This window comes from Tauraco erythrolophus, chromosome 19 (genome assembly GCF_009769465.1).
Source record: "Tauraco erythrolophus isolate bTauEry1 chromosome 19, bTauEry1.pri, whole genome shotgun sequence".
Taxonomy (NCBI): Eukaryota; Metazoa; Chordata; class Aves; order Musophagiformes; family Musophagidae; genus Tauraco; species Tauraco erythrolophus.
This window is the reverse complement of record NC_141483.1, coordinates 12,659,368-12,677,181: the sequence shown is the minus strand read 5'-3', so window position 1 is coordinate 12,677,181 and position 17,814 is coordinate 12,659,368. Positions and strand designations below refer to the sequence as shown.

General features: G+C 37.9%; 1 protein-coding gene across 1 annotated transcript; it reads left to right on the top strand.

Annotated features, from left to right (window-relative positions):
- The first annotated feature begins 91 nt into the window (after positions 1-91).
- On the top strand, positions 92-17,804 carry ATP6V0A2 (ATPase H+ transporting V0 subunit a2). The gene is made up of 20 exons (XM_086623660.1): positions 92-208; positions 1,465-1,543; positions 3,032-3,129; positions 3,961-4,098; positions 4,613-4,713; positions 5,436-5,562; positions 6,352-6,434; positions 6,781-6,874; positions 7,194-7,406; positions 8,046-8,196; positions 8,994-9,133; positions 10,127-10,284; positions 11,931-12,021; positions 12,320-12,438; positions 12,910-13,120; positions 13,671-13,790; positions 14,025-14,144; positions 15,322-15,439; positions 15,983-16,154; positions 17,050-17,804. Exons 1-20 carry the CDS (start codon positions 92-94, stop codon positions 17,150-17,152), a joined length of 2,553 nt encoding a protein of 850 aa, XP_086479786.1. The 3' UTR covers positions 17,153-17,804.
- The last annotated feature ends 10 nt before the right edge of the window (positions 17,805-17,814 follow it).

Sequence of the window (17,814 nt, the reverse complement as noted above, 5' to 3'; positions counted from 1 at the left end):
CGCTCCGCCATGGCCGCCGACCCGCGGGCTCCCGCCGCACGCCGCGCCGCGCCGCCCCGCTGAGCCTCTGCTCTCCGCCCCGCGGCCCGCCATGGGCTCGCTGTTCCGCGGCGAGGCGATGTGCCTGGCGCAGCTCTTCCTGCAGAGCGGCTCGGCCTACGAGTGCCTCAGCGAGGTGGGCGAGCGCGGCCTGGCCGAGTTCCGAGACGTGAGTAGCGGCAGCAGGTCCCGGGCGCCCGGCGCGACTTTCTAGGAGAACGGGGGAGGGAAACGGACCCCGCGGGGAGAGCCGGGCCGGGCAGAGTAGCTGCCGTCGGGAAGGTGTCGGGTCGTTTCCTCGGTGCGACATACGGCTCCGAGGCCGCTGCCGTGCTCTGCTTTCCGCGACTTATCTCGCACTCGCGTGAAAGCGGGGTCGGGCGGTGGAAGGTTGGCGCGGGGACCCGGCCTCCCCGAGGCTCTGTGGAGGGCTGTTTTGGGGATGACTGTCCTACATCTCTCACAGAATTAGTTTAAGCTTGTGTTTTTGTTTTTGTTTTTTTATGGGAGAGCCCATCACCCGCCTAAAACCGCACTGACTTCAGTCCGAGTGTACGTGCTCAGCTAATAGATATGCCCACCCCGTTGGCGGATCCATAGAAACATCGTAGCTGTTCTGTAGGGTTATTCCTCCGTGTCGCAAACTGCTGGTTGGTAAAACATGTCTAGTCCTGGAGGAGCAGTTCACCTCGGAGGAAACTGCATGCCTGACTAATACTAAATTGGGTCAGGGAGTAATTAACCTTGGTTTTGCATTGTCTCATCGTAATTATATATCTCTGCTTGCTGACTGAGACTTTGGAATTTATTCCATGTATTCTTCAGAAATGTAAGTTGCAAAATCTTTGCAAGGAAGGCTGGGAGAACTTAAATTGACACCTAGCTAGTAAATACAACAGGTAAGAGGAGACAAATCTGTAAGAATCATTATATTGCTGTTACATTACCAGAAATAATGTGTTAGTGGTTCTGATTTAAAAGCTGAATAAGAAATCAGAGGCACTGCACACTCATAATCGTGGGATGTACGTAAAGAGATTTTTTTGAAACTTAACATTTCAAATAGATTCTGTGGAAATCCATCACAAAAATTTGCTTGTGGAAAGGTTTGTTTGTTAATTCAAAGTCATTAAGCAACATTTTAAAACTATGGAAATAAGATCATGAACGGTTTCTCTAGGAGATCTAGTTATTTGAGTAAAACTAGCAAAAGACATTGATTATTCTGCTATAATAAAACCTTACTATATGAAGACTTTTTCATCTTTTTAGATTTTTATATGTTCCTCATCAAAAAGCACTTTGTAGAAAGAGAGCACATGGAATTCATGCAAAACTGTCTCCGTGAAGTCACAGAAACAGCCGATTTTTTAGGGGTGGTCGCTGTTTTGAATACCTAATAAGCATTTTGTCCTTCTCCTTCAGCTCAACCCAAATGTAAGCGTATTTCAGAGAAAATTTGTCAACGAAGTAAAGAAGTGTGAAGAGATGGAAAGAATACTTGGTGAGCTTTACTTTCATGTCTACTCTTTTCTGTCTGTGGCCTTATTAAAGTTTATGTGGTTGGAGTGGAACTACAGTGGAGGTTGCAGCTACAGTTGGTGGTTCTTTTTTTTTCAGTCTTCCCAGTCTTGTATGATCTGAATGCTGTAGAATCTTAAAAAACTTTAATATGTATGAAAAAATGCACATATGTATGCTCATGTATGTAGAGTCTTTATGTAGATTTTTGGAGCTGGAGATGACTGTAGCACCAAATTGGGTCAGAACATACAGATATCTTCCTTAATTTCCCTGCCCATGGCAGGGGGGTTGGAACTAGATGATCTTTGAGGTTCCTTCCAACCCAAACCATTCCCATGATTCTATGAATTTGTGTTGATATACTGCATCAGTTTTGAGTGTATCACAGGATTGTACAGATTTGAAGGGATCTCTTGAGATGACCTAGTCAAGCTTCAGCTGAAGCAGGGGCAGCTAGCCTGGGTTGTCTAGCTCTGTGTCCAGTGGGATTTTAAATATGGAGACTTCACAGCCTCTCTGGGCGACCTCTTCCAGTGTTTTACCACTGATCTCTAGTTCTTGGTGCTGTAAGTAAATAATACACTTACACTACAACACGTATGGATAAATATAAGGGGTTTTTTAAGCTTAGAGGTGAAGAAGAGTTGCTGATAAATAGTTGAGACTGTTTCAGTATTGACTGCTTAAAACTCTGCTAGGAAAATGGAAGCTTTGCTCTGGATATTTCCTTGACTATAAGATCAACTCTGTTTTTAATATTGTGTAACTCAATACTGTTGAACTTTCAAGCACCCTCAAAAATGCCTCAAGTTATTCATAATTGTATTCACATGATAGTTAATGAATAGAGAAGGGTATTTAGAGCATTGCAGCCAAGATGCAGGTTTCTTCAGTGTATCCTGAGGAAAAGTTACTGTTAAGGGATGCTTTTTATTGGAATCTCTCATCAGAGGCATGTGCTAGTCATGCCAAACCATCCCAGTAGGTATTTCAGCAATCTCCCTGCCCAGCGTGAGTGGCATTTGTTGTCAAGGTTGCTTAAGCTGCCTTGTTTGAACACTTTTTATTCCAAACATCAGTCAATGAGCAGAACGTCAATTTTTGGTAGATGGCACGATTAGCAGAAAGTGGTATCTTGCAGCGACAAAGAGGTACTATGAAATGTTAAAAGCTTCTTAAAAGGTATTTGTGGTTGGAAAATTTCAGTCAGAGGACTGCGAAGATAGCTTACTTCTGCAGACTTCCAAGACAGAAATGTTCTGTGTCTTTATTCCTAGAACTCCATCAGCCCCTCTTTTTTGAAGACTCCAGTGCGTGTGGTGTTGCTAAAATAAGTGAATAAAGGGGATAGGGCCTGATGCTGCAGTGTGATCAGCACCATCAATAACAGCTGAAAGTCAACTCAGCATTCTAGAAAGTGTAAGGAAATACCATTTCCTTTCTGATTCTGCTTCTTTTCTCACTGCAGGGTATTTAGTACAAGAAATTAAGAAGGCAGATATTCCACTTCCTGAAGGAGATGTTGCTCCTCCTGCCCCCTTGCTGAAACACGTTTTAGAAATCCAGGTAACTTTTCCACACAACAGATGCTGAAAGTGTAGCTGTGGGTCTTGGAACTTTAATTCAAACTTAATTGCTTGCTCTCTTATCACCTATGATTTGAGTTATAGAGGTGTGGCAGAGAAGCTGGAAGCATTTGCTTTCGGTTTTGTCTGATTTTTTTTTTTTTTCTTTCTGCCGATGTTACTTCAAAGACTGCCAGTGAGGATTTGATACTAACACCAAATTTTTGTGAAAGGGTCAAAGCTGACTCGCAGGGTTAGCAGTCACCTGTTGTGTTTTGATGGATTGGCATATTACACTGTTATCTGTAGTCCTTTAGCCTCATTTGTCGTGTTGAGACTTACCTAAGGCTCTTATCCTGCACCAAAAATTTCCAGGGTGTGTGGGAGTTCTGTATGCCCAAGGCTCATGCAGGTTCCAGTGCTGGTTGCGTCGCAAAACATGGTGCTGTTTACTCTGAATGCTTTTTCTAGGGTTGTGTTAGAGGTAGAAGCTTGTGAAACGCAGACATAATTTTCAATGGCGATCTGGTTTGCTGTAATTCTGTTAATAGAATAGAGAAGTGTCTCGCACCCTGTACTCTCTGAAGTTCTAATTCCAAGACCCACACTAGGGTCAGAACAGCAGACTTAACAGATGCCAGTGGAGGATCAAGTGTACTCAGTACAAAGCAATCTTTGTCAGACCGAGGAATAAAACCTGTGGGGCTTAAGTTCATTAAGAAATTGGGAAACTCCCATCATTGCAGCAAATTCACATGTGCTTAAAATTCATCCTCCCCTGCTTTCCAAAACAGTCTAACTGATTCAGTGTCACTTTTTCTCCGCGTCTTAGGAACAATTGCAGAAGCTGGAGACAGAATTGAGAGAAGTAACTAAAAACAAAGAGAAGCTGAGGAAAAATCTGCTTGAGCTGACAGAATACACGTTCATGTTAGATGTCACGCAGCGATTTGTCAGGAGAACAGCTGAGGTACTGCTTGCGTTGTTTGGCGAGGACTGTGTGTCATGTGGCGTTTTTATGGCTTGCTGTTTGTAGCTCTGGTGGAGTGTGTGACTTGGTGTTGGGCTTTACAGCCCTGCACGTTGTTATTTGTGCACAGTGCCCAGAGAACCTGGCTGGCAGCCTCTTGTGCTGGGTAGCACAAGGCAGTCCTGACCTTGGAAGAGCTTTGTCATTTCTCTGTTGAATTGTTTCGATGTTACTGCTGATGCCAACTGAAAAATGAGGCCTGTTTGTGTGATTTTGGTGTGTAAATTGTGCTGAGAAATGGACCATGCAATATTTGCAACGCTGACTGTAGTTGCTAAGAGCAGCAAACTTGAGATCCCAGGATCTTTCTGTTGTCTAAGTTGAAGGCAGGAAAGGATTTTATATTTCACTCGAAATAGTTTGCTTAATTAGCTTTTCTGCTTTAGAGTAATAACTGAATGAAAATATTTTTTTTTCCTAAAAGCTGTGAATGATCTTTTTTTTTATTTGCTAGTACGACTCCCATTTACATGCAAATTACGAAGAATTTCCATCTGTGGAAAATGAGCCATTAGTGGATTACAACTGTATGCACCGACTGGGTGCCAAGCTGGGGTAGGTACGGTTCGGTCCACGTGTGGCAGGTTGTCAGTGTCTGCTGTTTCAAAACTGCTTGGTGAGCTGCTGTCAATAATGGACTGTTGTTGTAAAAGATGGAATGTTGTGTGACTCTAGTGATGTCAGGTGAGCCAAAGAGTTCTGGACAGAGTAGGAGTCTGGCCCAAATGTACTTTTAGAACAAAACTGAATTATTTGAAGAGATAAATAGGACAGCACCAAAAAAACTGTCACAAAACTCCCATCAAACCAAATATGTGTGTTAAGGAAAGTCTCTACATGCTCTAAATCAGTACTTTGTGCTGTTCAGACTCCGTTTTTCTAGGATAAACACACAGCTTTTCAGTCACCTGGCAGTGTCAATTGTAAATGTAACATTATTAATGGTGTTGCTTACTTGCCTTTAAAATGGTGTATGGATACTGCTCTCCGCAACACCGTTATCAGAGGGTATCTTACCAAGACAAAAATTAAGAACCTTACTGCCACATAAAGAAATGATGTCAAATATAATTCTAGTTGTATGCCGAGTCTGTTTTCCATACAGAAACTGAGTCTATTTTATATACCAGTTCCTTCCTGTTTAGGGTGATGCTTCCTTCTCCAGAGATGGCAGATGTGAAATTGTTGTGACTGTGTGATCCTGAGTGATGGTGTGCTCTGAGTTTAATGTTTCTTGTGGATTTTAGCTTATTTTTCAAATTTTTCCTTTTCCGTAGATTCGTATCTGGGTTAGTTCACATAGCAAAAGTTGAAGCGTTTGAAAAAATGCTGTGGAGGGTCTGCAAAGGCTACACTATTCTTACGTATGCCGAGTTGGATGAGTGTCTGGAAGACCCAGATACAGTGAGTAAACGTTGTAACTATCAGTTTATTTTGTTTGTACTTTTCACAAAACTTGGCAGAATTGCTGCTCAGGTGTGCCTGCCATCAATGTGAGTGATTTCCCAGTGCCCTTGGAGGCAAACTATTTTAAATTATTAGAACTTAAAATTAGAGGTCTTGATGCCACCATAACTACAGGAGTGGCAATTAATTTGTCATGGTTCAGCGTGATGAGTGCAGAACTTTATCGTGGAATAGCAGTGGCTTTATGTTTGTCTCTTGGTCAGAATACGTGGCATAAATGACTGCTTCGATATTTATTAACTAGGTCTGTACAGTGCATAACTTTTTAGTAGTAATCTTATTTGTTCATTAAGTAGTTAAGGAGAAAAAGTTTGGAATACAGTTGGTCTTCTATGAAGTTTTTTCTCTGAACTAATAAAATTTGCTTTTGTAAATCAGCAATTATGGCTGCCTAATCTGTCACTTTTAAATTTTGCTTTGATTCTAATTTGTAATATTTTAATTTTTTAAGACTTTTTTTTTTGTTACTAATAATACTGAGCTGGTAAAATACAATACCTCCTTTATTTTCCCTGAAAACTTTCTGTATTTCTTTAATATGCCAAAAAAAAAAGAGAGATATTGACACACTTGGATTTTGTTTTTTGATCTTCACTAAAGTGGTGGAAGGTTAATGCTAGTAACACAGCTTTTTCTCATTATTCAAATTTGTTATTTTGCTCTCTAATTATATCATAGTGGGGTTATTGGCTAAAAACAAACTTCTTCATCTTTTTTTTTTTTTAGGGCGAAATCACAAAGTGGTATGTTTTTTTAGTGTCCTATTGGGGTGAACAGATTGGCCAGAAAGTTAAGAAGATTTGTGATTGGTAAGAAGTAAAACCAATATATACAATTTCTTTATACCTGGGTTATCTTCCTGTTAGCTTTTCCACTGCCTCCCTTCCTTGTAAGTGTTGATTTTCAGGCAGAGTTGTTGAAGTTAAAATTTTTTCCTTCCCCTCATAGCATCTGGCTTTGTAATTATGCAATATACAAATAAATGTTTGAGTCATTTTATCCTCAGTCCTTGTTAAGTACAGGCAAAGTACTGACTCTATCCATTGAATCTGTTTTGTGGTTATTAAATGGCATGTTGCAGATTTGACGAAGGTAGGGGGTTTGGGTGATTTATTTTTTTTCAGTTGTTTAACAAAACCTTCTGTTTTTCTGTAGCTATCACTGTCATGTGTATCCCTATCCAAACACCACGGAGGAGCGCAAGACAGTTGTTGAGGGACTAAATGTTCGTATTCAGGATCTTCACACTGTGAGTAAATACCAGTGTGCCCTTTGCTTTAGTTATTGCACCTAGGACATTTGATGAATCACAGTGTTAAATGCATGAATATCTTTCTAAAATACAGTCGTGTTCAGGTTCAAAGTTGTATGTCCTGTCCCTGGTCTCGTCTTGCATGTGTCTATTAAGCTTCAGGGCACTTGGCATTGATTTCCGTTTGAAGCAGTGGTTAGTGTGACCTCCTACAACTGTGATCCAGCATCAGACAACTCCTAGTAGCTCTTACTGTGGGTAACATGACCACTGTTACGTTTTCAGTGAAATATTTGTGTTTTTTTCTTGGACAAAGGTGCTGCATAAAACTGAGGATTACTTACGCCAAGTCCTGTGTAAAGCATCCGAATCCATCTATACGTGGGTTATCCAAGTGAAGAAGATGAAAGCCATTTATCATGTACTCAATCTGTGCAGTTTTGATGTCACAAATAAGTGTTTAATTGCTGAGGTTTGGTGTCCGGTGGCTGATCTGCAGAACTTGCGCCATGCCTTGGAGGAAGGTTCAGTAAGTCAGCTCAGTGCTCACTGATGTAAAAACTTTTGTCTCAAACTCACTGTACAGATAAGGAAAGAAAATAGCTACTTAAAATAGGCTAAAAGTAGACACAGGTAGGTCTGGGTCTCTGTGAACTCATATGAAAAAATTTATTATCAGAGCCTTTATTTAGTGTTGTGTGTGTTTGGTTTTTTGTCTGTTGTTTGTTTTGGGTTTTTTTGTTGTTGTTTTTTTTTTTCTTGAATAAGAACTTCTGTGTTGGACCCAAGTCTGACTGGGTTACCATGCTATTTCTAGTCAAGTAGATGTTAACTCCCTTACGTTAGTTGTGTTGAGTAAAGCTCCGTCTTCTTGTTTTACAGGAGGGAATTTTTACTGACAAATCTTTGGTTTATAATATTGACTGATGATTCTCATTTTTTATTTCATCTAAAGTAAGAATTAGAATGCTACGTAATTAGGGTTTTTAGAGGAACAGATTGATGTAATTCATTGTCTTTTTTTTAAAGAAGGCACAAAGGGATAAATATTAAACATGAGGCTTAATCTAGGGATGTTTCTGCTGATAGAGAAAATATTTTCACCATTATTAGGTTAAGTATCAACTGAGTTTTTATATAAATGTATCTCCTTTCTGCCTGCAATTAGAGGAAGAGTGGAGCTACAATTTCTTCATTCATGAATACCATCCCAACAACACAACCTCCTCCAACTTTGATACGTACCAATAAATTCACCTCAGGGTTCCAAAACATCGTTGATGCTTATGGAGTTGGAAACTATGGGGAAGTTAATCCAGGTTGGTCCTTCTGAAATCCGAACTGAGCTGTGCTGTCATTACTGCTTGTCGTCTTACATGCTTAAAGACCTTGCTGAATTGGACACTAGTAAAGGCAAAATGGTGACAACCATACTGCTTCTTAGAAGCTGTTTTAAAATTTCAGTAACTCTTCAAAAGTACAAATGGTCGTTCAAGCAGTAAGATGAGATTAGATTTTGCTGTGTGATTTTACTGGTAAAGATACTGGTAATAGCTGTATAATGTTTCTTTATGTGCTTTACCTTGGATAAGAGAAGATATTTAGGGGAAAAAAAGAAAACTTTGGTAATGGCTATTGATCTTACTGAAGTGTGGAGCTTGTTGCTTGAAAAACCCAGCTTGTTGTACAGCCCAGTTAGTTTAATGTCCTTACATATTTTTGCAGCTACGTCATCTATGTCATGCTGTACAGGAGAATGTACGTTATCGTATAGAGCCAAAATAGCCACGGAGAACTGTTCTTTGCTGTGTAGTGGTGTTTGTTTTTTTTGTTGTTTTTTTTTTTTCCCCCTGAGCTCCTATTATTATCCTCAGAATTGTTGGCTAATGCTCAACTGCAGAGTTGTCATTACTAAGGGATATACATAAGCAAGCTTTAAAATAAGTTAAATTTATAGTGTGGAGGAAAGATCTGTTAGCAGGGGGTGAAATATCTTTCAAACTTAAAGCTGAAAATTGTTCGAGAGGCTAAAGTTGGTCAGTTGCTTAGGCATAATTCAGGCAGCAACATCATTTCCTGTGCTGTGTGCATGAAATCTGTTATGTTGTCATTCCAGCTCTCTACACCATCATCACTTTTCCCTTCTTGTTTGCGGTTATGTTTGGAGACTTTGGGCATGGTCTGCTAATGTTCATATTTGCACTCCTGACAATACTGTATGAAAACCACCCCAGACTACGAAGATCACAAGATGAGGTAAAAAGATTTACAAATAATTTACTCCCCATCCAGCAAGATAACTTCAATTGAACAGTTACTATGTTTCTGAAAAGTACTATTTATTGCACATGTATTAGATGGGATTTTTTCTCCTTTGTTTTAGGATTTTCTGTTTTTGAAGTTGCCATATTCCTCAAGATTAATGTGATAACTTAACAAACTATTCATTTTTTCTAAAAGGGCAGAACTAATCAAGTTGGAATGAAAGTTGAGAAAAGTTAGTTGATACTGTTGGGCTTGTCTTTCCTTCTGCTATGCCTACTTAGCGATGTGTGTCTTACAGAATGTGGTTACAGTGATTAACATGGGGACAAAATGATTTTTCAAATTCCGTTTTCTTTTATTGTTTCTGAAAAGGAATTGTAGTTTGAAATTTATTAAACTTAATTTTAACTCATTTTTTAATGATACGCGGTTTGAATGCAGGAACACGTGAATCTCTCATTAGAGTTATGTTTAATTAAGAATGACTGCAAATTATTAACTTCTTGAAAAGTAGTCCTGGGAAGGAAATGTGGTTTGAAAAGACTATTTGTTAGTGTAACAATGCCAATGAGAAGTCTTGGTTTGTGTCCTGGGAGCTTGCACTTGCGTAGGGACTTGAAATCTCTGCAGTCTCTTCAGTCTAAACAAAATTGTCTTTCAGAATAGACTGCTTGCTGCTAGCTCTGTTTCCTGATGCATATAAGCCTTCACGTGACATGAAGCTGTGAATGTGGGGAGATGAACTCCACCCATTTGGTGACTGCCTTTCATAAATTGCATATTCACATGCTTAAAGCAAAATTTCTTGTGTTACATCTTGGCTGGCTGCAGGTTTCTTCGTATTCCTTAATGGCTAGTCACAAGAATTTTGTTTTTTTAGAAGTCTTGGTATGGCCAAAAATGTGTTTCTCTTAGAAATGTGATAGTGGATTGTTCACATAACAGATGATGTTCTCTATTTTTTCTTTTTTCTAATTCTTACAGATAATGAAAATGTTATTTGAAGGCCGGTATGTTATTTTATTAATGGGTCTGTTTTCTATATACACTGGATTGATCTACAATGACTGTTTTTCAAAGTCAATAAATATATTTGGTTCTGGATGGAATGTTTCAGCAATGTTTGAACAGAAGGTTTGGCGGTGAGTAACATGCCTCTGTTTGCTATACCATTAAAAAAAAAATATTTCCTGCAGCAGTTTAACCCTTTTGTTCACCCATTTTAACCATCCTTTTATTGAGAGTAGTAAGTATATGTAGTGAAATCTGGCAAAATCGACTTATTAAGGTAGTAAGTGTTAGTGTAATAAGGGCTAAGTGCTACATCTATGCTTAAAATAAAAAAGGCAGTAATAGTTACTTAAAAACAAAAAAATCAAATTGCTTATTGTCTTACATTGGGAAATCCACAAAGAGCACAATGTCTTGCAAAACCAAAAGTAGAATTTGATAATATTTAATTAAGTCAATCTGTCAGGTTAATCTTGTATTTATCAGTGCTGCTTTACTGGATTAACATATCCTCAGTCACCTGGAACATTTTCTAGATTATCATTTGGTATAGATGACAATCAGTCTTCTCCTGGAACAAATCCTGTTGCTATACCCTAGTGCTATGTGCTAGCTAATAACTTCTAGTGATTAATAACTGCAGCTGGCATAGTATCTTTTTATTGGTAGTAAGAACTTGCACCTAGTTTTATAAGGTAATATTTCTAGAGTTTATTCAGTCTTTAAACTTTCTTAAGTGTGTTTTGCATCTCTTTTTGTGGTCTCACAAAGGTGTTCTTATGAATGACTGGAGACTTCAGTAGTGTTGTAAAATCCTGACAGAAAGGGCTAGCACTTTGTCTTGTTGTGTATTCTTTTTATTCATAAAAAGCACACTGCTTCCCGTGTTATGATTTATCTTTATGCTTGTGGTTTTAATTTGTCTCCAATTACTATATTTTCCAGGAGAAGTTTCTGAATATACATATATATATCTATCAGATTTTGAGAGGAATAGAAAACACAGGGCTAGTTCTGGAGAAGTTTGTCCTAGGTCATGCTTCTGGAATGAATAGCCAAGCAGCATTAGCATCTACTGTAAAGAAATTAACAGTTAATAAAATAAACGAGTTACCTAGAAATCATTAATCTTTCCACAGCTGTTCTTGATGGTAAAATAAAAAATAAAATAGGTTATATGAATTGGCATACTAGTTTTTTGCACAGTGGGATAACCTCCTTGTTTTGAGGTGTGGTGGCCCTTTGGTATTTAAATGTTCCCAGCTTGCATCTCATTGTGCCTCAGGAACAGGAAGCAGCTTAAAATAGTGGAGTCAAAACCATTGACTGGTTAAAATGCGAGCAGGTTGTGAGTGCTGTGTTAATTAAAAACTTTGTGAGGTTAGAGTGGAAACTCATCCAAATGCAAAAGGGAAAAAAAGATACCAATTATTTTTTGAATGTTTGTTAGTGAGTTTTATATAAAAGCAAATTGTGAGCTTTTAAAATGAAACTTTCCATTCTAAGGGAGTGAGGAATAAAGTCCAGAAACTTTCCTTTCAAAGACAGTTAGTGTATAAGCCCAGATTGTGAGTTTTTGTCACTTTTTTTGCTGTTGTTTTTATTAGCCAGGCCTTTTGTGCTTAGAAATCATTTTAGTCTTCTTTTAAAAAGACTGACAGTGGGTGAGCTCGTCATATAAAGGAAAGCAGGAGCAGTGTCCTGCAGAACTGAAAGTGTGTGTTGTTGCTGTGTTTAAACAATGTCAGATCTGATTTGTATTTTTCTTTCTCTGCAGTCTTGTGGATCTGAAATCTAATAAGTTTTTAACACTGGATCCAAATGTTACTGGTGTATACAATGGAGCTTATCCATTTGGAATTGATCCGGTTAGTTTTACGCTTTTAAATTACCCCTTTGTGATAATCAGTCATTTGTAAATTAAATTTCGGTATGTGTACTAGGAAGATAAACATACTATGGAAAAAAATACGTTTCTTCTTACATTCTCCATTCAAAAAGAGTTTTTCCCTTAATGAGTCAAAGATTTAACTATTTTCATGAAACTCAAATTTCGGTTATGATCCCTGTTTGAGGTAGAATTCTAGTCTCCCATAGGGAAAGGATACCGGTTTATTTCTTCTATCACACTATTCTTTAATGCTGATTTTGTCTTCTCTTCTTCAGATCTGGAATTTGGCAAGCAACCGTCTCAGTTTTTTAAATTCTTTCAAAATGAAAATGTCTGTGATTTTTGGAGTAACTCACATGACGTTTGGAGTCGTGTTGGGGGTATTTAACCACTTGTAAGTACAAGAAGTTAAAACATTATACTTTTTGTCAAGTCTTGAATTACAACAGTTAATCTGGCGAGGGAAACCGGAACAATTTTTTAAAAACAGAGTAATAGTAATTGTCAAAATTACTGTGTAATTTTTCTTAAGAAAAGACAGTAACAGAGAGGTCTTCCATCACATGTATAAGACGATGGATCAGCCTTATGCCAAAAAATCTGAAGACATTAATTAATACAAGATTTTATTTCACTTGTTGCTAAATAGAAATACATGCCTCTTATGGTCTTGATTTCCACTGAAATAACTGATTGAAACTTCACTGAATATGAAGAAATCAGTTCTGGATTCTAGTTTTAGTCTTGCTCTTTAAAAGTGCTGGGTACTGTTCTGTTTTATTGAAAACATGTTTGGGCCATGTATTTATCTTGATCTATCTTTATAAAACTAATTTTTCATTTTTTTCCGATTTTTATCTTTTAGACATTTCAAGAAGAAGTATAATATTTATTTGGTTTTTCTTCCTGAGCTTTTATTCATGATGTGCATCTTTGGCTACCTTGTGTTTATGATCTTCTTTAAATGGTTAGCGTACTCTGCAGAGGACTCTACCTCTGCTCCTAGTATCCTGATTCAGTTTATTAACATGTTCCTGTTTCCTGGTGGTGAAACAGATGTCTTCTACACCGGGCAGGTTAGTAGTGTTCTTACAAGCTTCTGAAGATCCTGTTGTGCCCCGTGCAGATAATGCTTTACCAGTCAGGAAAGGCTGATGGCTGAGTGATCCCCTAGGAAGGAGAATGTGTCAGACTAGAAGGAAATTGAATAAACATTATGATTAAATAGCCTATTTACTCTTGAAGTGGTTGTAAGATGATGTAGTGACTTGTGAAAATACCTGTTTGTAGAAAAAAAAAAATCTCCCAGGTTAACATTAAGGGTAGAGAACAGAGTCTCATGCTTGTAATTTTGGCGCTTTTCTATGTGTTGTAAATAATGTTACTGAGTTATCAGCAATGCCATAATCTAGAACTCAGTCCTGAAGATGCTGGATGTCTGTAACCCAATTTAAGGGCCTGATTAAGTAGACTACTTAATGTGCACGTTCAATTTGGAGTACCTGCCCACTGACATTAGTAGTACTTTTCTTATGCTTAAACAAGCCTTCAAAGGAAAATGGGAGGGCTTTTCCTCCTTTTGATTTTGTGATCTAATCTCATTTTCTTTCTTTCCCTCCCAAACAGATTGCTCTACAGAGGTTTTTACTTAGTATTGCTTTTCTTTCTGTTCCTGTAATGCTTTTTGGGAAACCACTGTATTTGTATTGGTTGCACGGTGGAGGCCGAGGCATTAGAATGTACAGGGTAAGTACTGAGAGACACTTACACATCTTCAGTGTAGAATTCTGCTGTGGTGTGTTGCATATAGAGTAATGTCCTTGCTAAGTATTTCTACTCAACTGGGAAAGTTTTTGACTGTAACACAAGTGCTTTGTTCCTCTAGCTCTCTTTTTGCCTTTGCCTGCGACGACTTTAAGTAAAATTTAAAAATTAACACTGGCAGTCCTCTTAAAGATGTTATATGATTCCATTTTGCAGAGTGGCTACAAGCTAATTCGAAAAGAAAGCGAAGAGGAACTCTCTCTGCTGAGATGTCATGATGTGGAAGAAGGAAGCAGTCATTCAGACAGTGGGCACAGAGAGAGCGATGGAGAGGAGGTAAGATTTTTACTTAATCTCTAGTTTGTGCATCCTTAAGGGCAAATTAGAAGTGGAAAATCAAGAAGATAACCCGTACACTGAGTCCCTGGAAGTTAAATCAGCTGAACCTTTGCAGAGATCTTGATGCCTGAATGCAATTTACTTATTTTTATTTTTTGTCATTTTATCATTATTTCTTGGTATATTCAAATTGCTGCACAATCTGTCTGTAGTGGGGAACAGGAAGAGTGCTTTATTTGTATAAGTCCACCCTAAGTGGGATAGACATCTTGGGTTTTGTGTGGTTTTATGGATTCTTAACATTAAGGCAAGGGGACGGCTGCCCAGCGTCCTGTTAATTAGCTTTGGCTTTTCATGCAGACAAAAGTCTTTTTATGCCTGCAAATTACATCTTGTGATGAGGATTATTGCTAATGGGGGTTGGGAGACATGAGCTGCATTCCTGGTCCCCAGCTATTGCTGCTGTTTAGTTTGGCTACATTTTTAAAGGTCTTGACTGATTCCAGTGATTTCATGTGAATTGAAAGACAAAAATTGCTTCAGTTTCCCAGTGTGCAGACTGTGTATAGTATTTGCTTCACTGAAGTAGTAGACTCTTGCTTCTTATGTATAGAAAATGCAAGAATTGTTTACTTAAATAAAATGTGTCATAGTTCCCTGCAAAGTAAATTTTGAAACTTGCAGTACTATTAGTCTTGGCACTCTTTGTTACCAAAAAGTACTTACATTTACAGTTCAGAGTGTTAACATTAGTTATTTTTTATCACTAGCACTACTAATAATTATTCCTGGTTTTAAAGACACAAAAATTGACATTGTAAACTTACAACATCGATAGAATGGGAATTAGAACCCTGACTGGTTTTACTACTTAAGAGTTTTCAAGTATTAGACCATATTTCTTGTGGAAAACGTAAATTGCATTAACTTCTATCTATCAACAAAGTAATTGGGAACACTAACTGGAAAACTATAACATCTGGGAGTTTTTATTGTTGTCTCTGTAATAAGAATCTCAAACATAGCAGACCTTTTTTTTACTTGATATGAAATCAACGTGTTACCCTTTAATGGAATTTTTCTTCCATGTATATTAAGATTTGCAGATGAATGTTTTTGTTCTCCTGCTGTACTATGTTATTTAAATGGATACAAATGACTTTTTGTATTTTAGCTTAATTTTGCAGATGTCTTTATGAATCAAGCAATTCACACCATTGAATACTGTCTGGGATGTATTTCTAATACAGCGTCGTACCTGAGACTCTGGGCGTTAAGTCTTGCTCATGCGCGTAAGTGGTTCGGGGGTTTTTTTGTTGGTTGTTTTTTTATCTATCTTGATTTTTTTAATGCTGGTTAGAGGTGACTGGCCTGTTGAAGTGATACTACTATGAAATCATCTTTTTCTTAATTAAAAAAAAAAAATCCCTATTTAAATTAATCATGATCTATGGAAAGCCCCTGAACTAAAATTGTGACTTATTGTTTGGAACCTAGTAATCCTCTTCATGGATTGCTCTGTGTTGTGAAGAGACACAGCATTGTCTCAGTGTATCAGTAGTCACAGTACCATTGATTGACCACTTTGGAAGGTATTTAGGCCTTACTAATGGTGACATGGTGTAAAGTGTTGCCACCAGTATCTTCTTCTGAAACTGAGATGTACCTTTAAGTGTTTTAGGGGAGGAAGAGGGGGGTAGCTAACTGGGAGGAGGAGTTGCCATGCTCAGCAGATCCTGTCATGCTGTTTGAACTAGAGTACAGGTCAGTTAGAGTGGCTCACTGGGCGAATGTATGCAGTATCAACATTAATTATGAAAACTTTGTTTTAATAGAGTTATCAGAAGTTCTGTGGCAAATGGTGATGAGAGTGGGTCTTCGTGTGGATACAACTTACGGTGTCTTACTGCTAGTCCCTGTTCTAGCCTTTTTTGCTGTGCTAACAGTTTTTATTCTTTTGGTCATGGAGGGGCTTTCTGCTTTTCTCCATGCTATACGACTTCACTGGTAAGTTCATTTTTTCTTTATACCACTTGAACATATACTGGCTTGTTTGAAAGGAATTTTTGTGTCAAAATATTAGGTGCTTTAGTGAAAAAGAAAAGTGTAAAATTCAACAACCTCGTGCTATTGTAATAGATTTATTTAATCCTATTAAATGAATGGCTTGCTACTTGAATGTGATTGTTCCTCTGGAATATTTTCAGTAAATTCAAATATTATATTGGCTTATGATGCCTATTAACCTCTACCACATTCAGAGTTGATTTTGGTGCAAACTATGAGTACGTTTAATTTGTAGTATTGCAGCTTTTCATACTGTAGAGTATTAGTAACATGGGTAAGTGTTTTTAATTTCAGTCTGTTTGTATCACTGCATGGCTTCGGTCTGTTTTATTTAGTTAGTTCAACAGAACATTTATATTAGCAAAACTTTTGCTAAAGTGGGGCTGCCAACCTTTAAGTATTTAATCCTTTCTTAGTCTTAGTATCACCAGCTCTGCACGTTGGAGTGGATTCAGAGAATGCTTTGTTTCAAACCTGATGAAATTTTCAGTATAAGGCAGATATGTAGTATATAAACACGAGGCAGAGCTATATGCATTACAGAGTATTGTCCTCATAACATTGTATGTTTGCAAAACAATTAACTGCAACTAACTTGGAAGCAAATTAGCAAGGCAGAAGTGAGAAATGAGCCATTACAGCACAATGTCAGTGTGTTTGAGTCTTTTGAGAAACACTGAATTTGGGTCTGAGACAGGAAGGTGAAATAGCTGGCACAGAAAGCATAAGTGACAGGATTAGGATTGGTTTTGTTCAGACCCTTGTGTTGCACAGTTGTGTCCCTTCACAACGGGTCATTTTGGATTAATAGATTTTTTTTTTTGTCTCGTTTCAGGGTGGAGTTTCAGAACAAATTTTACTCTGGTGGAGGATACAAGTTTACGCCTTTCTCTTTTAAGCACGTTTCTTTACATTTTAATAAAGATGATATGGCATAGTTTGGTTGCTGTCAGCAGAAGAGTTATCTGCAAATAATCATGTGGTTGGATCTCACCTACGAATGGCTTCTTGTAGGACAAAGTGTTCTTCACTGATTGCCTTATAATGCAGCCAAATAATTCTGTAATATATACCTCCCATAGAAATACATAGCAGATCTGGAGCATCTTGTAAAGTATATAGATACAAAATGTACATTTTTCTTGATAAACTAATGTTGTAAATTAATTTTATTCTTTAAAAAAAAAAAAAGTTGTTACTGCTTGTCCTAAAACTATTGTAGGCATTTTTTTTTGTTGAGGCTGTTTATTTTCTTGACTGGTTACTTTTAAGTCATCTGAAAGACTTTTGATCACTAACCACATACTTAAGCAAGCTGACATCTCATGCCCTTTGGGAGCGGTTCAGCAATGCAGCAGAAGCAATGTATGTTTTCAGTATTCCAGAAGGATTACGAAATGTAAATTTATACATAGCAATGCAACATGCTCTTTTTTTGGCCATATTTAAAATTGCACTGAAAATACTGTTTATTCCGAGTTCTGCCCAGAGTTATTACTTTAATCTTTCGGAAGCCACAGTGATGTTTAATGTTCTGGAAGAAGGCAGGATTAGAAGCGGAGAAGGGAAGTCTTAGCCCTCGTGTTTCCCTGCTGTTCTG